The 25,591-nt window shown below is 36.5% G+C and overlaps 1 protein-coding gene across 3 annotated transcripts in view; it reads right to left on the reverse strand.

Moving 5' to 3' along the window:
* Window positions 1-1,331: 1,331 nt before the first annotated feature.
* The window catches only part of dlgap1b (discs, large (Drosophila) homolog-associated protein 1b), a 75,845-nt gene continuing 51,585 nt past the window's right edge, over window positions 1,332-25,591 (reverse strand). For all 3 annotated transcript variants that reach the window (XM_067377320.1, XM_067377322.1, XM_067377321.1), the window contains 6 exons: window positions 22,740-23,122; window positions 21,270-21,352; window positions 14,005-14,420; window positions 9,695-9,786; window positions 9,353-9,505; window positions 1,332-7,106 (listed from right to left, as the gene is read on the reverse strand). In XM_067377320.1, coding sequence (XP_067233421.1) covers window positions 6,894-7,106; window positions 9,353-9,505; window positions 9,695-9,786; window positions 14,005-14,420; window positions 21,270-21,352; window positions 22,740-23,122 — 1,340 coding nt within the window. In that variant the 3' untranslated portion in view covers window positions 1,332-6,893. The remainder of the gene's footprint in view (window positions 7,107-9,352; window positions 9,506-9,694; window positions 9,787-14,004; window positions 14,421-21,269; window positions 21,353-22,739; window positions 23,123-25,591) is intronic.

A 25,591-nucleotide genomic window follows, 5' to 3' on the forward strand; every position in this document is an offset into this window, starting at 1 on the left:
ATTTACCATCATGGTGACTAGCGGTGCTTGGTAAGTTCATGCGTTTTATTGTGTCCAAAAAGCATCTTCACCTTACTTAAAACATTATGTTGGATCAACTTAAATAGTTGCATTCATGTTACTTAGAAATGTGTTTTTATTGTGCCAAAAAAATTGTCTTCACCTTACTTAAAACATTATGTTGGATCAACTGAAAATATTGCTTTGAATTAATGTAATTTTCCCAATTGGCTTAAGTTAAAAATTGTAGTGGAAAACGTTAACATATTTTTTTTTTGTTGAACCAATGTTTTATTTTTTAGAGTGTAGCCTAACCTGATTACCTTAACATTTTGAGTTCATTTAAACAAAAAAATTGAGTAGATACAAAAAAAAGAGCTTAGTTTATTCAACAGAAACTAAAAATATTATGTTATCTGAACAACATTTGTGAACCTTAGCAGATTTGTGAAGTTATTCATGAAAATATTTTTTTTTACAGTGCAGTGACAGCTTAAACTACTCAATAGTGAATGACAGAGAAACATGTAGTTACTTCATTCTAAATAATGAGCGAATGATACATTTATAGCCTTATAATAAAGGGATTTGTGGTTTTTGATGACATTTAGAGTTATAGAAGTGGCAAATTGATAGATTCGTGTTCTCTTATTTATTTATTTTTTAATAAAGAAAAAAAAAGGAATGTTTTTTATATAAGGCAGATAATGCCCATCTAAATTACACTAATATAAGGCTTGTCTATATTCTTAATTAATATTAAAGGGATAGTTCACCCAAAAATGAACATTTTGTCATCATTTTTTTGAGTGTACCATAGTAGGGGGAAAAATACTATGGCAGTCAATGCCCCCCATTGACTGCCATAGTATTTTTCCCCCTACTATGGTACACGCGAGATCTGCTTGGTTACAAACATTCTTCCAAATATCTTGGAACTAATGAACATGACAATATATTGTTTTTTAATCATACCCGCCACCCCCAAAGGGGGAGTGCCGGCACTTTATTTCTTCCACTTCAAGCACTCGTCGCAATTACAAGAACAATTGCAATTACTAGACTATAAAGACAATTATGAAAAACAATGTCACAACTGTGAGTTATTAAGTCTCAATTACGAGAAATAAAATCGTAATTGAGACAGTTATAATTGTGCGATGCAACATTGAGAATAAAATTCATAAAATTCAGAGAAATAAAGACAATTAAGAAAAATAAAGTCGCAGTTAGGAGATTGTGAAAAATCAATTTGCAATTGTGAGATATAAAGTAGGAAATGTCTAGGCTTCCATGTCAAACAGTAAATTATCTCTATTTACTGGATAAAACAAACAGACACGTTTATTTGAAAATGAATCACTTCATGGCTGTGAGCATCTGTAACATTTTAATGATCAAAATTTCATACACGTGCCATAACATCAACAGTGTTGATACAATAAATACAAAATGTAAGTAGTAAGATATCTTTAGATGTAGGTTACATTTACAATGAAGAACATTCATGTATTTACACACAGTCATTTTGATAAGGTTTATGCTTTTACAAGAACAGTAAATACATAATATCCTGCCTTCATTTCCCAAAACATTGTGGTGAGTGCACCGTCCACAGTTTGGCAATAAAACAAAGTCTGATTTTCTTCTATTTTGGAAGATAAAACTCTAAAAAGTCAGGACTTATTTGTTATGTTGCTGAATATAAACCAATATTTTCACATCAGTGAATGATAACAGTTAAGAAAATGTGATCACTTTCAGCAAAAAGTGTAGTGCTAGTCTCACAAAATATGTCTCATATGTATCTTTTTAAAAAGAATGGAGATTTAAATCAAATGAAATGTAACCAATTCATATTTCTATAAACATATATTTCAATATTATTTTACTCATTTCATTTTTACAAATAAAATCACATTGATTTTATTTGTGTTAATCACTGATTGTCCAAATTAATTCAGTCTGATATTATTTGGCTGACAAAACGCAGAACTGTAAAACAAACAAACAAACATTTTAATATCAATAAGGGTATTTTGTCATGAATATTGAATGCTATAATTGATAATCTCCAGTATCATCAGATCTCATCATGATATACACAAACACACACACGCACGCACACACACACACACACACACACACTCATACACACGTTATATAGTCTCCCCTGAGGCTACGTTGTGCATGACTATCATATATTCAGAAATTAAGGCCGAGCGTTTAAACATCAATAATATTTCAAACAAACATTAACCACAGTAGAAGGGCTCTAGTGCATAATAACTGGAACGAAGAGTTTAGTTAATAAGATAAACACTACAAGAATCAAACTAAAGCCAATGCAACTGAACGTTCTATGAAAATAGAGAATGGCTGCACATTGGCTGCTGGGAAACTAATATCAATATATATTTATAGTGACGTGTCTATCCACAGTGAAATATTTTGAGAAAAAGAAAAAGCTCTATTTATTTAACATATTTAACAAGTGCAAATTAGTATTTGTTATTGAAAAGTATGAGACAGTGCAGTTAGGATTTGACTAGTATTGAGTAGCTTGTCAGTGCAACTATGACGTGACGCTGTTTACTAATCAATCATAATAAGAGTGTGTGATTCAACGCAGGTGTCCTTAAATAGAAAAAATAATAAACTGATGGTATGTGCTCTGTTTTGATACATGTGTCTACTTGCACTGTCTCCTTAGGGTTGCTGAAATTATATACATCTAAGTATAAATAAAAACAAAAGAAAGTAGCTGATCTATATTACAAAGTATTAACTGTGCTACATATCGTTTGCAAAAAAAAAAAAAAAAAAGAGATGCCTTTAGGAAAATTAGGAAGCACTTGGGTACATGCACTTGATGTGGAAATAACACACATACACACTTGACTGACTTGGTTGAGGATAAAGACTATCATGCTAACTTGTGATTATAAATATAATGAATAAATTGCTCTGTCACAGTTGGTGTTTTTACTAAAATATGTATTATAGAGTTGTGACATTGCAGTTTTAATATTTCAAATGATTCTTTAAGCATTATTGAAATTCAAAAGCTATGGTAAAGAGAAATTATTAATGTCTGCCAGTTTAAATGTGTTTCGTCTAGTCTTAAATACATCTCCCTCATTACAAAATACTGATATTTACTTTATATCCATTTATACAAACATTTAGACAAATATAGTGAGGAGCTATATTAGTGAGCAGTCAGGAAGGCGTCTTATAATTCATCATTTATATATTTACAACATATGCTAAACAATGTGCATTTTTTGAAACTAATGTCAAGTTCAACATAGCATAATGTGATAATTTGCCTGTCCACGCTGAACGGGAAACTGTTAAGCAACGTGACACATTCACAGCCAATCAGATGTTTAACGTACGGTTGTAAAGAGCAGAATGGACCAATGAGATTTCACAGTGGGCGGAGCTATTCAATGCCACAGATTTAGGAAATGTCCTGTTAGTCGTTGTGGTTGTGGCTCGTTCACACTGACAGCGATTTTATTGCTGGAGGAGTTGTTGGACACTCATGTCAAATTACCTTGCTTTTGTCGCCAGAAATGGTGTCAAAAAAACAAAAAAAATGACACACGAACACAAATTGTACACATTATACAGAAAATTATGGAAGCCATAACTAAAAGATAGCTATGAGATCTAGGCCACAATATGAGAAATTATATCGTAATTGTGAGAAATAAAGTCGCAATTTACGATGTAAGCTTGCAATTTCGTTAAGTCAGAATCACGAGAAATAAAATCTCTTGTGATATATAGGGTCACAATTGTGATAAATTAATTGTGCGTCTGTGATATATAAAAAACCCAATTATGAGTCACAATTACGATATAAAGTCGCAATGATCACTTACATCAAGTAAAGTTGCAATTACGTAAAAATAAAATCGCTTGTGACAAATTCACTATGATAAATGCGGTTACGAGAAATAAAGTCACAATTACGATATAAAGTTGCAATTATTACGTAAAAACAAAATGACATTAAGTAAAGTCACAATTACGAGAATCTCTTGTGATATAGGGTCACAATTGTGATATATTACTTGTGCGACTAAGATATAAAAATGCAATTGTGAGAAATAGGTACAATTATGATATAAAGTCGCAATTAACATTTAAAATCACAATTACATTAAAGGATTAGCTCACTTTAAAATGAATAAGCTTTACTCATAAACTTTACTCACCCTCAAGCCATCCTAGGTGTATATGACGATGATGAACACAATCTGAGATATATTAATAAATATCCTGACGTATCAAAGCTTTATAATAGCAGTGAACAGGAAATAACGAATTTGAAGCTCAAGAAAGTGCATCCATCCATTATAAACATACTCCAGGCCTTCTGAAGTGAAGCGATGCATTTGTGTAAGAAAATATCCATATTTAACAATTAATAAAGTAAAATATCTATATACGTATCTATATAAATATACGTCGTGTCAGTTACGCTTTTTCCGTAAGTTGAATACGGAAGGCGTAGGATGTTGCGTACGCATTTTAACCCTTAAATGCATGACTGTTTCGCCAATCATTCTTACATATTTGGGTCTTTATTGACCCGGAACTATATCTAACATGGAAGGATCTCTACCTGTCGCGATAATATAAAACTCCTCTGATATTAGAGTAACAATTACAGAAGAATAAAATAAATCGTATTTTGTTACCTTTTGGAGCTTGAAAGGGCTCATTCTGAGCAGATGTTTTATGCCATCATCACTGTCCTCATCAGGGCTCATTTCCCAGTAAATTCAGCAAATAATGGGCTAGTTATATGTTTCTGGTCACGAATATGAGCCCATTCGCGATCTCAAACGTATTCTCAAAACTATTTCATTTTCAACATCTTCAAAATCAATATTTGCATCACTAACAACTTCACCAGATCAATCCAGTAACAGTTACAGTCATATTTGATTGCGTTCAGTACTTACTCTGCAGTAAATCGCTGAGCCATTTCATGTTTTTCTTATTATTTCGTTTTCTGTCTGAATGAGTCGTCACTTCAGCATTGTGTATCAGACACTGCCACCTTGTGGAATAAAGGTGAATCGCACTTATTCCGTCATCTAAGATTCAATTATTGTTGTGCAGAAAAATATATGTACACTCATACACACCTCGGGTCGTTTGCGACCCTATACAATTAAAAAAAAAAAATGAATACAAAAATAGGCATTCTTTTATACTTTTATGATTTTTTTCTTGTTATATTCTTTATAATGAATTGATTGAGGAATACCAAGAAGGTTGATGTCTAACTTTAAAAAATGAACGAGGAGGAGGGTAGTGAATGATGTCCCGGGTCACAAAAGACCCGAGGTATGCATTTAAGGGTAAAACTGCAAAAGGCATTACACTTTCTAAAATACAGAGGGCGGCCTGGCGGAAGCTAGGTATTTTATTTTATAACTTGTTAAATATGGATATTTTTTTACACAAATGCCATGTGTAAGCCATGTAGAGTAGTTTATGATGGATGGATGCACTTTTTTGAGCTTAACACTTGTTCACTGCCATTATAAAGCTCGGATGTGTCAGGATATTTACTAATATAACTCAGATTGTGTTCATCAGAAAGAAGAAAGTCATATAGGATGGCTTGAGGGTGAGTAAATATTGGGGTAATTTTCATTTGAAAGTGAACTAATCCCTTAAGTATTCACAATTACACAAAATATCTTGTGATATATAGGGTCACGATTGTGATATATTGTTAGACTCTGAGATATAAAAACACAATTGCAAGAAACAGTCACAATTATGATATAAAAATCACAATTCTGAAAAAAAAGTCACTGCAATTGTTAGAAATAAAGTAACGATTCACTTGATATACACCACCTTGCGTATATCACCAGAAATCTGAAAATAAAAAACTTCGGGTCACTTCATTGCTGTCAGTGTGAACGGGGCGTAATGCTGAATGAAATCCCTGACTGCCCGTATGTAATGTTTCATAACGTTGCTAATTTATGAATGACTAATGAATCAGAGTCGTGAAGAGTGGTTTGTTCTGACAGCGCTTCTGTCAATGCCGTGAACGCGTTGAGTGGTGACAGATAAAAGTGTCACATTTGTCAGATACGATGGACATCTATGTCAGTCAAAAACAGGTGAGTGGCACTGCTAGGGAGAGATAGAGTGGATAAAAAAGGAGATAGGATGGGTTTGAGAGGATGGGAGAGGATGACCGAGTGGGAGGATGAAAAATGTGAGAAGAAAGAAGAGAAGAGGTGGTTTTTCCATGCTTTCCCCTGATACTGAGAACAGATCAACCTCGCCCTGTCTCCAAGGTACAGAGAGACACGTGAGAGAGCGTGGTACATGTACAGAAAGCCTGACACCCACATGTATACATACATACACGGCAATCAAAGCTACATTGGCCGGTAAAATGTTCAGAAGTGATCGGTATGTTGCCCTTTTAGAAGTTATGTCCTCTTTGAGAACACAAGACATATGGCTTTTACACGGTAACCGCAAAAACTACAAATGAAAGAAAAAAATTCAGTAGTGTCATCATAATAATATGTGGTGTTTTAGGCATGAATGTATATAGGTTATTTTAACAATTAAATATAGAGTGTCTAATAGTAATATTAAAGTCTTTGGGAGTTTAACAATGGAGCTACAAATGGCAGGACAGAGGAAGTGAGTAAAATTAAGTTGTAAAATACAGTAGAAGCCCACAGTGAAGAAACTCTCTTTTACACAAGAAAAGAGGAGTGATTATGTTACAGCTACCCTGCCTTTGTCATTCAGTGCTATTGTGTTATGGTTGAAGATGAGTGTGTGTGAGTCTATTTAGGCTTCTAAGCACCCGGTTTTCAGTGTGACAGTGTTTATAATCGTGTTTGGGCCTCTGGGATGTATATTTCGATGCTGTCGGCGCATTCTGTGGCAGAGCTCTGGCGCTGAGAGGCGGCGGCACGTTTAGCCGCTAGCAGTCGCTTACGAGCCTCCATCCGCTGGGATCCCTCCAGAGACCGGTCTCTCACTAGCAGCACGGGACCCTTCCCAGGTTTCCTGGGTACTGGAGGGGGCACGCGCTTCTCCTGGACAGCAACGACAAACCGGTTAGTGTCACTCCGCGACGTACAACACAGCTAATGCATGCAAACGTGGGGTCATCTGCAATATTTAGTTGTGTTTGAGTGCCAGGCATCAGCCGAATGCATTAAGTGAGCGCTCAGGGGTGGCAGGGCCATTACGGAGGCCATTTTTGTCAACTAGGAGTTTAACCCATTTTGGCATGAGGTCAACGGGACCCCCGGATGTGAACCGCATGCAGCGTGCAAATGGGAGCATCACCTCAAAACCCGATCACTGTCAAACACAGAACACATAAAATAAGAAGAACGTGAGCAAAACAAATCAAATAATAGCATAACTCGTGCAACATTCATAAATAAAATAAGATAAACATTCAAATAAAATACTAAACAAAATAATAAAGCAACAGCCTTAAAGGGATAGTTCACCCAAAAATGAAAATTCTGTCATCATTTACTCCCCCTTAAGTCATTCCAAACCTGTATCAATTTCTTTGTTCTGTTATACACAAAGGAAGATATTTGGAAGAATGTTTGTAAAGAAGCAGATCTTGCCCCCCATTGACTACCATAGTAGGGGAAAAAATAGTATGGTAGTCAATGGGGGGCGAGATCTGCTTGAGACCCCGACAGCAACATATTGTCAGCCCAGATCCGGCCCGCATGGAATCCAGACGTGATGTGGGCCAGATCTGGTCCAACACTATGTTGCTGTCTGGCAACATAATTACTACATTCAAGGTCCAGAAAAGTAGTAAAGACATTATTAAAATAGTCGACGTGACTACAGTGGTTCAACCTTAAAGGGTTAGCTCACCCAAAAATGAAAATTATGTCATTAATGACTCACCCTCATGTCGTTCCAAACCCGTAAGACCTCATATTTGGAAAACAGTTCAAGATATTTTAGATTTAGTCTGAGAGCTTTCTGTCCCTCCATTGAAAATGTATATACGGTATACTGTCCATGTCCAGAAAGGTAATAAAAACATCATCAAAGTAGTCCATGTGACATCAGTGGGTTAGTTAGATTTTTTGAAGCATTGATACAGACCCGGAAGAGAAGACAATGCTGAATAAAGTCGTAGTTTTTGTTATTTTTGGACCAAAATGTATTTTACGTGCTTCAAAAACTTCTAACTAACCCACTGATGTCACATGGACTACTTTGATGATGTTTTTATTATCTTTCTGGACATGGACAGTGCACCGTACATACATTTTCAATGGAGGGACAGAAAGCTCTCGGACTAAATCTAAAATATCTTAAACTGTGTTTCGAAGATGAACGGAGGTCTTACGGGTTTGGAACGACATGAGGGTGAGTCATTAATGACATAATTTTCATTTTTGGGTGAACTAACCCTTTACTGTTATGAAGCGTCGAGAATACTTTCTGTGCGCACAAAAATTATTCTCATTGCTTCATAACATTAAGGTTGAACCACTTTAGTCACATTAACTATTTTAATGATGTCTTTACTACTAATGTGGTAATTACTTTGCTTGCTATGGAAGAAAAAAACTTCTTGGATTTCATCAACAATATCTTAATTTGTGTTCCGAAGATGAACAAAGTTCTTACGGATGACAGAACTTTCATTTTTTGGGTGAACTAACCCTTTAAAGTCAGAGTACACACCATATTTAACTGGAGGCAAATACATAAAAAGTGTCTGTTCAATACATTGTGCTGAAATAGGAACTGGGTCTGTCAAGCTTCAAAAAGGACATAAAAACACCATAAAAGCATCGTTAAAGTAGTCAATGTGACTTGACATCTGCCCTAGCACTCCTTGGTTTGTTCGTAAGAATTTATGAGAGTAGTTAAGTCTGATTCACAAACAAATTTGTGGTGTTTTTATGCTTTTTTTAAGCTTTAAGGCCTTAGGCTTCATCATGAACCTTCAAAACTTTCCTTTTGCATAGCCCAAAAAAAACAAAAGTCCCACAAGTTTGGAACAAGCAATTAAATAAAGAATTTTCATTTTAGATGAACGACATATTGAACAGACTGCACTTCCATCCCTCACTGGGTCATTTTTTGCTTGCGTCAAATTAAATATTGCATCTACTCTGACATGTAATCGAACAGTTACGATAAACCAACTATTCACTATCTAAAGAAATGTAACTCTCACGGCACTGTATTTATACAGCGTCGCAAATTGTTATGTGTCAACTGTGGTATTCTTAGCCATTTTTAGAGAGTGTGTAATTCATCTGGATTTGTGATGTGAAATTTGTACCTTTCTCTCAGGAGGCTCCAGCGCTCTCCAGTTGTTAGCTTTCAGCTGGTGTAGCTCGTCAAACTTCAGACTGATGTTCTCAATTGACAGCTGCAGCATATCCCAGAATCCTGCCAGATCTTGAGACACGGGCCGCGGGTGGGCGTTGGGATTCTGACAGCCAGAGAACAGATTATACACAAAACATCTGTTAATTTGGAAAAAAAAAAATGACAATATCTAATTGGGTGATACCGATTTAGCTTATATTAATGCTACTCAGGCTAACACAGCCAATCAGGGGCGGAGTCACCAAGTGTCGCTCTGCTCTGATTGGCTGATGGATGTGCGCATCATACATACCAAGTTTTCTTCACAGAGCTCCCGGAACTGCTGAAATTTCTGCGACATCAGCAATTGAGCGCTCCCCACTGCGCTACGAATCTTGCCGAGGACTAAACACACACACACACACAAAAAAAAATCAGCTGTGGAAAACAAGTTTAGTAAAACAAAAGTAGCATTAAAAAGTTGATTAGCACAGTATGAGAAACTCTAATAACACAGCAGTGAATGTGTTGCAAAGGCTTAGACAGTCGGTTAATGTTTAAATGCTGTCTCTTTGAAGCGAGAAGGGGGTCATAAATATCTAAGGCTTGGGAACTTGAATGCAGGAACCAGAGAAGCAGGGGGAGTGTTTACCATACACACCAAACAAACACCCGCCAAAGCCAGAGAGCCAAGAAATTCACGCACACACATACAGAACAAGAGTGTGTGATGTAAAAAGATAGATTGAGAGTGAAAGAGAGTAAATAGCATATCAGATTACCAAACAAGGGTGAATTCTCCTAAAGGAAACTAATGTTTGCCATGTGGAGGTCATATAAAGGCTTCCGCCTTGGCCTGAGGAGCGACTGCAATGTGTCTCTGTGGATTGGAGCCGGGAGGCAGTTTAAACAGTGATCTGACGAAATGAACTCGCTCTGTTTAACATATGCAGCAGCAAGAGACCATATGGCAAACAATGTTCTGTCATAGGACATGGAGATTAGCATATTTTATGTATTCAGGGAAAGAGGGAAGGGTTAGAGAAGAGAGAGTGGAAGGAGACAGATATAGAAACAGTTAGAGGAAGAGGAAAATATACAGAGAAAGAGGGAGCGAAAAGAAACGAGGGAGACGGGTGGCTCCCTGCTGGTAGAAATGTCTGGTATGTGCGAGGGAGACAGACAGGAGATAGATGAACAAGCAGGCTTTGTGACTGACACGAAGACGGTCACTGCGCCGTGCGTGTGGGTGTGGGTGTGTGTGCGTGCTTGAGCGGGGAAAAGGCGGGAAGTGGGAGAAAAAGAAACAGGCTGGCCGGAGGTAACCAGACTGTGAAATGACCTTGCGCACTGGTAGTTTTGTTAAAGTGGCTGATTATTCCTCAAATGACTTGGACTGAACAAATGTCACTCTAAATATAGTTTTTCAATCAAATGACTACACTTTACAAATAAAACAGCGGATTCGGAAATTCAATAATTTTAGCTACAATAACAATTTTGCTATAGTTACTTTGCTATATGGTTTTAACTAATTCAAAACCTAGTGAGTTCCCTGACTAGAAAGTTTTTGGGGGCATCAAAGATGTATCTAGAACATTCAAATCGAACATGTGAATCTCTCAAAAAAAGTGCTGTTGAATCAAATATTGTAAATGAGCCTATAGTGATCAAAAAAGTTGTTGAATCAAACATTCTAAGTGAGTCTATGATGCCCAGAAATGCTGTTGAATCAAATGTTCTAAATTAATCTATAATACCTAAAATGCCATTGAATTAATCATTCTAAATCTATAATGTCCAAAAATGCAGTTGAAAAGAACTTTATGAGTCTATAGTGCTTAAAAATGCTGTTAAAGGGTTATACACAGAGTTATCTCCCTATACACAGCAATGCCATTCCAAATTTCTAAGCCCTGAAAGGTAGTAAAGACATTGTTAAAGCTGCAGTCTGTAAGTTTTGCTTCTTTGTCGCCATCTCTGTTTGAAACATGTAATTGCAGTTATTTGCGGAATTATCATCTTTACGTGGGTTGTGGATCGGTATGGCTCCTCAGCACGGATGAATGTAATGTTTGCTGTCAGTCACCACACCAGTCTGGATACTGTACTTCGGAATCACAGATTCTACATCTGGGAAGTATGACCAAAAATAAGAATTTTCACCGGAAAATGTCATCTGAAAAGGTAAGTAACATGTCTGCCACTTTTGTTCTGACCAACTGAGAAAAAAAGCATTACAATAAATCACGCTGCCAATGGTGACTAAATCTAACGATCGCTTAGCTCGGATCACGTCAAACAGTGCAAATTATTATTATTGTTATACTTTGTTCTCAAATTGTTAATGTTAACAACATCAGCATTGCGTGACTGTGTATTTAGTGTGTATTAGCGTTACCCGTAGATTTCAATTTCTGTAGCCACTCCGCAGTCCAAAGTCTTTTGCTTTTGACTACGGGTGAATCTCTAGTTGTCACTGATGATTGTCATTTGGACTTTTCTGGATTTCAATCCGCCATCAAAATGATAAGTTTAATTATTGCAGCTGCTGTAAGAAAAGGCTATAAATGATCCGCCACCTGCAGCATTCTTCACATGCCATATAGCCTACTAGCTGGGACTCCTTCTTAATGTAAATAAACGTGACGTAATGACGCAAAGATGAACGACTGCATGCTCCAATTTCCTGCGGAAACCCACCAGTACCACCTGAATTAGAAAACATTATTAAAAGCTTACTGTTATGAATCGGGCTAAGGTAAGGAGATAGTTTTGAACACTGGCTGGTTATGTACTTGCTCAAAAACTGATTTTGGAGAATTTTTTAACCAAAAAAAAAAGACGGAATGCAGCTTTAAAATAGTCCATGTGACTACAGTTGTTCAACCTTAATGTTGCAACAAGAATACTTTTTGTGCGCAAAAACAAAACAAAAATATCGACTTTATTCAACAATTTCTTCTCTTCCCTGTCATTCTCCTATGCTGTTTATGTTGTATAGACAGTGCAGGCTTCCGGGTTCAATGTCAGAATGGCGGCTCATTATTGGCCGACGCTGTACATGTGAGCACAACAATGCATGCGTGTGATGCTGACGCAGGAGATGGCCAATAACCAATCTGACATAGAACCCGGAAGCGCTGCACTGTGTTAACTATGTCAACAGCGTAGGAGACTGACAGGGAAGAGAAGAAATTGTTGAATAAAGTTATTTTTATTTTGTTTTTGCACACAAAAAGTATTCTTGTCGCTTCACAACATTAAAGGTGCCCTAGAACTTTTTTTTTTTTAGAAGATGTATAAGTCTAAGGTGTCCCCTGAATGGGTCTGTGAAGTTTCAGCTCAAAATACCCCATGGATTTTTTTTAATTCATTTTTTTAACTGCCTTTGGGGCATCATTAGAAATGAGCCGATTCAGGGTGTGTGGCCCTTTAAATCTGGTGCTCCACGCCCCAAGAGTTCGCGCTTGCCTTAAACAACATAAAAAAAGTTCAAACAGCTAATATAACCCTCAAAATGGATCTTTACAAAGTGTTTGTCATGCAACATGTCTAATCGCGCAAGTACAGTGTTTATTTTGATGTTTACATTGATTCTGAATGAGTTTGAGGTTTTGTTCTGTGGCTAACGGCTAATGCTACACTGCTGGAGAGATTTATAAAGAATGAAGTTGTGTTTATGCATTATACAGACTGCAAGTGTTTAAAAATGAAAATAGTGACGGCTCTCTTGTCTCCGTGATTACAGTAAGAAACGATGGTAACTTTAACCACATTTAACAGTACATTAACAACATGCTAACAAAACATTTAGAAAGGCAATTTACAAATATCATGTTATCATGAATCATGTCAGTTATTATTTCTCCATCTGCCATTTTTTGCTATTTTTCTTGCTTGCTTACCTTGTCTGTTGATTCAGCTCTGCACAGATCCAGATGTTTTGCCCTTGTCTAATGCCTTGAACATGGGCTGGCATATGCAAATATTGGGGGCGTACATATTAATGATCCGACTATTACGTAACAGTCAGTGTTATGTTGAGACTCGCCTGTTCTTCGGAGGTCTTTTAAACAAATGAGATTTACATAAGAGGGAGTAAACAATGGAGTGTGAGACTCACTGTATGTCATTTCCATGTACTGAACTCTTGTTATTTAACTATGCCGAGGTAAATTCAATTTTTGAATCTAGGGCACCTTTAAGGTTGAACCACTGTAGTCACATGGACTATTTTAACAACGTGTTTACCATCTTTCTGGGCCTTGAAATTTGGAATGACATTGCTGTGTATAGAGAGGTCAGAAACCTCTCAGATTTCATCAAAAATATCTTAATTTGTGCTCCGAAATGAACGAAGGTCTCACAGGTTTGGAAGCACATGAGGGTAAGTAATTAATGACAGAAATTTCAGTTTTGGGTGAACTAACACTTTAAATCACACATTCTAAATGTGTACATAAAGCCCAAAAATGCTGTCAAACTGAAAGTTTCAAATTAGTCTATAAGGATTAAAAATGATCCCAAATCGAAACTTCCATAAGATCTATAATGCATCAAAATGCTGTCTAGCTGGGCAGCCAACTACTTTTTTTTTTTTTTAGAGTCATTGTTACTCACTGTCTTCCGGTAGCTCGTTTTCCCGCTCATCCTGCTCCATCTGTTGGCACCAGCCCTCCATCCTCTCCACCTCTGCATGCAGCAGCTTCATAAACCAGCGTCCGTCCTGCGGACACACAGAGCCTGACACTCCACTTGCATATTCCTCCTCCATAACTCCATCCATCCAGGGGACCGGCGGGGGCAGAATGGAGGGGTCGAAGCCCACGTCGGTGAAGTCATCCTGGGCACAGGCATGGTAGTGGTTCCCAGAGCCCTGGATGCTGACAGTGGAAGTGGCGGCATCCTTGGACGGCTGGCGGACAATGGGCCCCTGGTGGGTCTGCGTGAACTGGTCATCACCGAGACCCTCCAGAAGGTCAAGATCAGCTTGAACGGCAGTGGTGACACTGTTAGAGCGTGTGACTCTGCGGTAGCTGGAAAGAAAGGATGAATAGTGTTGTACAGTTTCAAATCAACTTTGCTAAATGTGCATCTAACGCTCAGAAATAATGCAGACTCAAACTTTTCAATTGCGCAATAAAGACTATACAAAAAATGTGCATCATAGCAATAATTAAACTATTTTAATTAAAGCATGCTGTTGACAAAAATATGATGAGAAAAATTAACACTTTATTAATAAAGCTCTCAAGGACAGTTTCATAAAATGCAAAAGTTGGGGGTCAGTAAGTTTTTTAAAATGTTTTTGAAAGAATCTCTTCTGCTCATGAAGGCTCAAAGATACAGTAAAACAGCAACAGCGTGAAATATTATTACAATTTAAAGTGACCGTTTTCTAATTTAATATATTTGAAAAATATATTTTATTCCTGTGATGGAAAAACCATCATCTAATATGCTGTTTTGTTGCTCAAGAAACATTTCTTCTTATTATCAATGCTGAAAACAGTTGTGCTACTTAACATTTTTGTGGAAATTAATTATATATACAGTCAAACCAAAATTTATTCAGACACCTTGAACATTTCATTAATTAATACAGTTTATTTACTATAGTTTAAAAAAATGGTAATAAGATATGACAAGATCTCAGAGTTAAACTGTGTCAGAAAAAAATGAAATCTTAATTATGTCAGATAACACTTAAGCAAAACATGGCCAGATCAAAGTGTCTGAATGATTTTTGGTCCCAAATTTGTATCAATTTTACTGGTAGTCCATTGTATGAAGAATTTTTGGGTATAATATGTCACAGTTTACTTGATTTTGTTTTCCTCACTTACATTAATGAACTATAGTGTCCTGCACCCACTAGTAAAAAAATGTTGAATAATTTTTGTATAATATAATATATACATACATACATACGTACATATATATACATACATAGTATATTCAGTATTTTGTATAGAAATAAAGTTCAAAAGGACAGCAAAACATGTTGTAAAATTATAAATGCGTAATAAAAGTATTAATTTCTTTCAAAAACAACTTACTGACCCAACCTTTTAAACGATATGCTGTATTTTTGTTATATATTGCTAAAACATTTTTCAAAATGTTATTTAAAAAAGTTAACTAAAAGTTAACTACAAGTAAACGAAATGGTATACTTTGGTTAAAATGCTATAAATGCTATTTTCATTGACGAAAATCATGTATTTTTAGTCAAATATAATATGTTAAAATGGATGAATATGATATGACAAAACACTGGCTAAAGTTAAAGAACATTTTAATCATAATACAGAAAGTATGATTAAATTGTTCCCTGTTCCGAAAAGTCAAATAAAATGTAAAAACAATAAAAATGAAAACGTGTTTTATAATGTAGCCAAAAATGCTATTGAAATGAAAGTTATAAACATGTCAGCAACTCTCAAAATCCTGTGAAATGAAATGTTCCCAATGCCCCTATAATGCCCAAAATGCTGTAGAAACAAATGCTCAAAATGTACTTATGATTAAATAAATTACATTAATTGGCTTGTAATTTTCAGTTGAAACTTCCTTCTAGGTACAGTAGACTATGATATTATATACAAGTGAAACAAACACACACACATCTCCTCTCCTTTAGGAATAGAGAAGGATAACATATCAAAGCGATCTGGCTTAGATCTGCTACTCTGTGTTTGCCTGGTGTGTGTGTGTGTGTGTGTGTGTGTGTGTACTGGAGAGGTAGGACACCTGCTCTATTCAGGTGCACTGGAGCACACTGACATCTCTCACCATACCCTGAGTGTGTCGCCTGTGTGTGCCTGTGCATCTGAGCGCTTGAATATTGGCTTATTGAGAGGCACAAAAAAACAAAACAAAAAAACAGCACATACAGGCCATAAATTGATTTTCGTGGACCTAACAATCTGTGTTTTCATCCATCCATCTAGTAATCTGTGTCGGTTCTCCTCCACTACATTACTGAGTTCTGATTTCTTTTTTTAACCATTTGTTTTCCATTAAAGACCATTTTAGATTGTTGTGGGGGGGTATGTGTGTGTGTGTCAGAAAGGCCTGTTTCATATCAGCTAACTACTTCCTGTAGAGAGGAAAAGAGACAAATAAAGGGTGCAAGAGAGAGAGAGAGAGAGAAAAGAGTATTCATTTCTTGTTCCGCTCACATGGTAGTAATCATTGCCTTCTGTAAATCATATCATAAGAAACCGTTCAAGAATCTCTCTCTCTCTCTCTCTCTCTCTCTCTCTCTGTGTGTGTGTGTGGTTTTCATGTTCACAGTTAAATGTAACTATGCCAGACAGTTTCACAGCAGTTTCTTTTCACATCTGAGCCTGAAATACATAGTGTCCCCAAAAATATCTGGACACTTAAGCCACACTCAAAAAAGAATTGCATTGTGTTAGATAACAGAATATCAAACTAAATGCCAAACATTTGAAAGAAATATGAACAAAAGCAAAACAATAAACTAAAACAAATAAAAGTTTTAAGTCTTAAGCTATTGTTCATGTTCATATGATGATCTAAACTTGAGAGGAGAACAGACTTACATACATCCATACATTGATATCAGTTTACGGGTGTACCACAACTTTTGTAACAGTCAGCCAATCAGGTTGAATCTGGATATTCCATTTATGTATGAGACGGATTGTGCACAGAGTGGGCGTGACGTTTGAGGCTGAAACTAACCTATGGTGCACACAGTGCTTTACATATTAACCGAAGCTATCAATAGACATGAGAACACCCACACACATTCATTTTTCAAGATGCTTCTGGCGAGGGAGAGCCACATGTTAAAGCCACTAGGACCACCACAGCACCAAAGGGTGTGACAGGGAAGACACCAGGGTCAGAAAGTGACTCTATCTATCTATCTATCTATCTATCTATCTATCTATCTATCTATCTATCTATCTATCTATCTATCTATCTATCTATCTATCTATCTATCTATCTATCTATCTATCTATCTATCTATCTATCTATCTATCTATCTATCTATCTATCTATCTATCTATCTATCTATCTATCTATCTATCTATCTATCACTGTCCGTTATCAAACACGTCTGACTACCTGTTGTACTGAACCTCCCAAGAGCTAAAGAAGCCAGACGTGAGTGGTTTGGGACACAGCCACAAGGGAAAACAACTCATTCCTTCATTTCCTTCATTCCTACTGCACTGAGGAGGAAAAGAGTGTATGACACGCTAAAGGAGCCTCTGCATACAGTTCAAGGGCTCTGACTTCAGCAGGAAACAAGAGCAGACCTGTGTTAGGAGAGCTGTGTGTGTGTGCCGGTGTTTTACAGCTGTATTCCCTCTCAGTTACAAAGGCATGCTTCAGCAAAGTCCAAATACCGGCGACCTGTGCGGGTGTGTGGGTTATGTGTGTCCCTCTCTCACTGTCTAGGAATCTGCTGCCCTGGACTCCTCAACGCTGGTAGTTACCAGCCACAACCTCCTATACATGTGTACACACACACACACAAACACACAGACTAGTTCAGTTCCAAAACCTGAAGCGACCTCACTGTCTACACTGACAGCTCCCTAAGGCAGCATGTTAAACACAATCAAAAAAACAATCTACAGTGTTGGTTGGCCACAAGCGATATCCAGAGTTGTTTGTTTTTGATGAATCTATTTGTTAGATTAAATCATCAAAATATGAGGAATATATATATATATATATATATATTATATATATATATTATTATTTTTTTATGACTGAAGAAAAAAACACTAAACTTAAAGGTGCCCTAGAATCAAAAATTGAATTTATCTTGGCATAGTTAAATAACAAGAGTTCAGTACATTGAAAAGACATACATTGAGTTTCAAACTCCATTGTTTCCTCCTTCTTATATAAATCTCATTTGTTTAAAAGACTTATGGAAAACACGCGGATCTCAACATAACACCGACTGTTACGTAACAGTCGGGATCATTAATATTTATGACCCCAATATTTGCATATGCCAGCCCATGTTCAAGGCATTAGACAAGGAAAGGCAGTATTAACGTCTGGATCTGTGCACAGACAAAGGTAAGCCAGCAAGAACAACAGCGAAAAATGGCAGATGGAGCAATAAAAACTGACATGATCCATAATATCATTTTATTTTTAGTGATATTTGTAAATTGCCTTTCTAAATGTTTCATTAGCATGTTGCTAATGTACTGTTAAATGTGGTTAAAGTTACCATCGTTTCTTACTGTATTCACTGTATACTGTATACACACTTGCAGTCTGTATAATGCATAAACACAACTTTATTCTCTATAAATCTCTCCAACAGTGTAGCATTAGCCATTAGCCATGGATCACAGCCTCAAACTCATACAGAATCAAACGTAAACATCAAAATAAATACTTTACTCACATAATGACGAACATCTTGTAAAGATCCTTTTTAGGGTTATATTAGCTGTGTGAACTTTGTAAATGCACTGTAATATAGTCGAAAGCTCATGTGGCAGGGAGCACGCGATTTAAAGGGGCGGCGTGCTGCCAAAATCAGTGTATAGTTAATGATGCCCCAAAATAGGAAAAATCTATGGGGTATTTTGAGCTGAAACTTCACAGACACATTCAGGAGACACCTTAGACTTATATTACATCTTGTGAAAAAGCATTCTTGGGCACCTTTAAGATGTCAAATTCCCTTTGGCCAGACATCACTTTAGGCTACTACTGTACTGAGAGTTTGATGTTAGCATGTTGCTAAACTAACAACACAATACTCCAAGATATTAAAACAGTCCAATATTAAAGGTGCAATGTGTACAATTTAGGAGGATCTATTGACAGAAATGCAATATCATATACATAACTATGTTTTCAGTGGTGTATAAAGACCTAACACAATGAACCATTATGTTTTTATTACCTTAAAATGAGCCATTTCAATCTACATACACCGTGGGTCCCCTTACATGTTGCCATTTTGCGCCAACATGTTTCTACAGCAGCCCTAAACGGACAAACTGCTCTACAGAGCGCGTTTGATTGACTGGCTACTTAGTGTTGTCTCAGGCGACGACATATTTGTCCTGTTTTGGCCACTGTAGCTTCTCTATATTGCAATTCGCAACCTCACCGCTATTTCAAACTGAAATACTTATCAATATTGAATAAAATGCTCAGTAAAATAGTCCATTATATATAGTCCATTATAAACAAAATTACACATTGCTAAGCTAACAACACAACAATCTAATTAGCATAAAAACAGTATATAAATATTAAGTAAAATTGTCTATTTTAAAAAAAAATATTTTTATACTTTTCAGTATGAAGCTAAATATATTTGCAAACAAAATTTCAGTGTTAACTTATTGCTAAATTAATGACAACGTACTTGAATGATCATAAAAATACATAGCATACATAAATATTGAGTAAAATTGTCAATTTTAAACAATACTATTTCTTATAATTTTCGTTACTGAATGAAATATATTTACAAACAATGCTTTGATGTTAACATGCTGCTAAACTAACAACACAATAATCTAAACATAAATACAATGCATACACAAATATTATAATTAAAATAGTCTATTTTAAATTGCAATAAATGTATACTTTTATAAATATAATTTTATGCTTTTATACTTATACACAGTAATTACATTATTTGAAATTGTATACATTTATAAATATATATAGAAATATAAAAAATGCATATACATATAAAAATGTATTCATATATAATTTAATAATAATTTATATATTATTTACCAATATTTTATGTTAGCATGTGAATAATCTAACAGTGTAATACTCTAATTAGCATAAGTAATTGGCAAGTTTTAATTGGCAAATTTTTAAGTAAAAAAAAAAAACTTTTCAGTAATAAATTTAACACATTCATGAAACTTTCTCATACGTTATTTTTATTTATTTTTTCAATAATTAATGCACTATGGGATTCCGTTGGCTATGAAGGATATATGCGATGCGAGGCTAAAATTAGGTGCCTCTGATGGTAACAGTGTTGCGACTGTGAGTATGTCTGTCAAAATGCTGCCTCCACAGACAGTTCGCTGTAATGAAACAGAGCAACTGCTTCTGAACATAACTGACCTTCTGTAAAACTACTGTTTATACACCGTATGTCTGTGTGTGTAACATTTGTTCTGGCATTTGATCTGTACTCTTGGGCAGCAATTTGGCTACGAGATGAGGATTTTACGATGCTTCGGCTGAACCTATAGCTGAACTTTAAGAGAAAACACACAGAGACTGAACATCTAGTGACCCTACCACTCTCTCTTTCACTCTACCTCCTCCTGGCGTTATGTCCTCCCTCTCACAGGGTGCTAAAACAGTGACATCTTAGGGAGTGTGAGTCAGAGAAAGCAAAAGCAATCGAGAGAGAGAGAGGTGAGACAGGGGGTCGATACTTGACCATGTCTATGACCCAGCAGCCTGCCTGCTTCATAATGGGCACAGCAACAGATGGCCGTGCACGTACACACAGACACACCCGCATACACACAGAGCAGCTGTCTCTCTGCCTCCCACTCCTTTACCCTTTCAGGAGGCCCCAGTGTCCAAACCACCATGATAGGGACAGCTGTGTGTGTGAAATAGAGACAGAGAATGGGAGGGTCTTTGTCACAGGAGCATGTGCTTGAAATGACAACTCTCTCTTTCACTTTCTTTTCTCTCTCCAATTACAGCTTCCATTTTTCTGACACTTTCATAGTCATTATCCTCACATCTGTAATGCTTTGGATGACTGTCTTATTTACATTAACACATGATTGGAGTTAAAGGCTAAAGATGCAATGGAATATGTTACTGGGGTGTGTGTGAGAGAGAGAGTGAGTGGGTGTAGATAAACTTACCAACTCTCCTCCTCTACTTGAATGCCAACAGACTGAAACTTGCAGTGCACTTCTGATTGGCTGGTTTCCTCAGGACCGTCCACCTAAACACCAACACACACACAAACACATTCAATAGGAGTCTGAGTGTAAATGTTGAGTAGTACATTTGTAGTTGTTTGTACTTGAGGCCTTTCTAATTTGGCTTTTGTGAATATTTTAGTATCAAATTATGTAGGTGTAAAGCAAGAAGTGATTAAAAACGTGCAAACTGTACACTATATATTGATGCATACTCAATAATAGGATAATGTACTGCAGATAAAGGCTGTGTCCCAAAACCTAGTACATTGCCAACCTAAACAGCATATTTGGGCATCATAACATGTAAAATACTGGTGCATACTCACTTGACCCTTCGCAAAGACCCGCCCCCCTTAGTTACTGTTGCATTTGTCCGACAAGCCATGGCGCTGTCATGCCACAGAGTGAAAAATACATTGCGGAGCAAAAAGGACTCTGACAACACGTCGACAGACAAGACAGAGCAGATTACTTATGATATTAAACAAAGTCCCAGCTTTCAAACTGTGTCATTTTTTTTAAAGAAATTCGAACAATAAAAAACATTTTGTGGCTCTTTAATTTGTCGTGACAGATTGCTGTAGCGCCACAGCTCAAGCAACTAGTGAACCGATCATCTCCTCCTAATAGTTAATTTATAGCATCAAATAAACATGAATGAACATGAGAAGGAATGTTGTTTCAAACACAGAAAGACGTAAATAAACACCATTTTCAAGTTCAAGTCCACCAACGTTAATCTTCTAACTCCTAACTACTTTGTCGGACAAAATGGTGGATTCGGCGTTATGACTGGTTAGATCGCCTGTCAATCAAATTCCCGGCGAAGGGTCAATTAGAGCATGTCTGTCTCCCAAAATCTAGTATGCAGCCTGCCTAGGCAGCATATTCATGCATCATATACTCAAAAAGTGAAGAATATAGTGCTGATAATGGATGTGCATCAAAAAATAAGTATGCTGCCTATCTAGACAGCATTCATCGGGCATCACAGATGATAGACAGATGGCTACTCAATAATCAGAGAATATTCTGCTGATTATTAATGGCTGTGTCTCAAAACTTGACAGCATTTTGGGAATAGAGTACACTGTCTTAGAGCATACTAAATAATCCCAGTATATATTGTAAATAATGTCTGGCTTAATTTAAAATAGCATACTGTCATACTATTGCTGCCATATCTTTATATGGCAGAAATGGTAAGAGTAGCATACAATTCTAAAGGTTTTCAATATTTTTCCACATGCATAAGTAGTTGAGTGTGTTGTTTACTTCTTCTCTTGTAAACTCACACTACTGTGGTTCACATTTGATTCTCTGTTTTGCGTTTTCTTTGTTAGTTTGGTTTTGCTTATATAATCTGTAACCCTATAGGCAACGCAGATGTGAGTGTGTGTGGCCAACCTGAATCCCTATGGACAGGCACTTCCTGAGGGCGTCTTTCTTAGCATCCTGTGAGATGTGTGTTACGCTAGTGGCTGCTGTGGTGATGGTAATGGTGCTGTTGGTCACATGTTGGCTGGCTGGACCGTGGACTTGAGCGTTCGCTGCCTCAATGGCTGCCGTCAGGGCCTTCATGCTATCGATGCTCTCTGTGGAGTTGCTGAGGCCCGACTGGACCGCTGCTAAGGCCCGGTTTGCAGGGCCAGCACCGGTGAGCTCGTTGTAGGCATCCTGCGCCGATTCTGTGCTGCTCTGGGCTGTTATAGAGATGTATGGTCTGGTGGGTGTTGACCTGGGTGGGACCGGGGGTGGAGTTTTCTTGTAGGTGGTTATACATGATGATACTGTGGGGTAGAAGGATGTGATAGGTTATTAAGTGCACAACTAAGTAGCAATTTCTTCAATTGACAATTTAGGGGCAAAATTTACTTAATAGTCAAAATATAAAAAAACAATAACTGCGGGTTCATAATGTGAAAATGGATAAAAAGTTAAAGGATTAGTTCATTTCAGAATTAAAATTTCCTGATAATTTACTCACCACCATGTCATCCAAGACGTTTATGTCTTTCTTTCTTCAGTCGAAAAGACATTAAGGTTTTTGAAGAAAACATTTCAAGATTTTTCTTCATACAGTGGACTTCACCAGGGTACAATGGTTTGAAGGTCCAAATTACAGTTTCAGTGCAGCTTCAAAGTGCTCTACACGATCCCAGACGAGGAATAAGAGTTATCTACCAAAACAAGGGCCATTTTCAAAAAAAATATATAAAAATTGATATACTTTTTAACCACAAATGCTCATCTTGCACTAGCTCTGTGATGTGCCACGCATTACGCAATCACACCAGAAAGGTCACGCATAGGCGAAAATACCACGGTGGGGCGAAAAAACAAATTTTCTCATCCAACTTTAAAATCATCTGATATTGTGGTTTTATCTTTGACTTAGCACATTCGCTTTGTAGACACTGGATCGGTACTTTCGCCTATGTCACACGTGACCGTACCAACATGATTACGTAATGCGTGGAGCATCGTGGAGCAGTGCAAGATGATAATTTGTGGTTGAAATGTATATAATTTTCTTTTAAAAACAAATTACCAATCATTTTGCCAGACAAGACCCTTATTTCTCGGCTATTCCTCATGTAGAACCCTTTGAAGCTGCATTGAAACTGCAATTTGGACCTTCAACCCGTTGTACCCCAGTGAAGTCCACTATATGGAGAAAAAAAACTTTGACTAACTGAAGAAAGAAAGACATAAACCTCTTCAATGACATGGGGTGAGTAAATTATCAGGAAATTTGAATTTTGAAGTGAACTAATCCTTTAAGAGTGCCATGGAACTATTTAAAGTACTATAGAGAACTAATAAAGTTGAGAAGATTAGAACTAAACAGAATAGAGTTGAGAAAAGTTAAATAGGAAATAGAATAGACTGGCATATAATAGTATAGAGTTAAAGTAGAACAGAATTCAATGACGTAGAACATATAGCTGAGTAAAATAGAACGCAGTAGAATAACTGTAGAGTTGAGCAGAATCACATGAAATACAGTAGAACAGATTAGAACAAAGTTTTGTAAAGTATATTAGAGTACAATGGAGTTGAGCTGAGGAGAACAGAGTAGAATAAAGTCGTGTAGAGCAAAAAAGAGTAGAACAAGGTTGAGTAAAATAGAATAAAGTACAGTAAAATATAACAGAGTCAAACAAAGTTGAGAAGATTAGAAAAAAGTAAACAGAATGGAGTTGAGAAAAGTTCAATAGGAAATAGAATAGACAATAGTATGGAGTTAAATTAGAACAGAATTCAATGACGTAGAACAAAACAGTAAAACAGAACACAGTAAAATAACTGTAGAGTTGAGCAGAATCACATGAAATACAGTAGAACAGATTAGAACAATTTTAGTAAAGTACATTATAGAGTACAATGGAGTCGAGATGAGTAGAATAAAGTTGTGTAGAGCAAAAAAGAGTAACACAACGTTAAGTAAAATATAACAGTAGAACATAAAGTTTAGAAGAGCAGACTAAAGTAAACTAAAATATAATAAAATGGGTTGAGTAGCGATGAATAGAGTAGAGAATAAAGTACAATAAAGTTTTGTAGAGTAGAATAGACTGGCTTATAATAGTATAAGGAGTAGGACATCGTTTAATAAAGTAGAGAAGAGTAAAAATAAGTAGAATACAGTAGAATTACAGTTTTGAACAGAGTAGTTCAAAGTAGAGTTGACTGAGAGTCTAATACAATAGAGTTAGACAACAGAATAGAGGAAACTAGAACATAAGAGAATAGAGTTCAGTATTATAGAAGTTTAGTATAAAACAAATAGAGCATATTAGAATATATTGGAATAGAATTAAGTAGAATAAAGCAGAAAAAAGTATAATAATGCTAGGTAAGTATATTAGAGTGCAGTAAGGTAGAGTATGTTTAGAGTACAGCACTGTGAAACTACAAAAGAGTTTGGCATTACTGTCCCAAAATCATCCATCTATTTCTGCTCTCTCTGTTCTTCCTGCCTGTGTTGCTTAGAATAGCACAGCTGCTGGAGAAGACTAAACACTGTGTGTGTGTGTGTGTGTGTGTGTGTGAGTGTGTGTGTGTGTGTGCGTGCGTGTGTGTGTGCTCAGAGACTAAACAGTGGCAGTCCATTTTCTTACAGCTCCCTCATTTCCTGCTTTTGGCAGGAGCAGGTTAGCGCAGGCCCAGACACACACACACACACACATACACATTACTCCTGAACACATGAAGGGAACGGATTAGATCGGAAGATCTCTCTTTTGCTTTATGAC

This window comes from Chanodichthys erythropterus, chromosome 23, assembly GCF_024489055.1.
Source record: "Chanodichthys erythropterus isolate Z2021 chromosome 23, ASM2448905v1, whole genome shotgun sequence".
Classification (NCBI taxonomy): Eukaryota; Metazoa; Chordata; class Actinopteri; order Cypriniformes; family Xenocyprididae; genus Chanodichthys; species Chanodichthys erythropterus.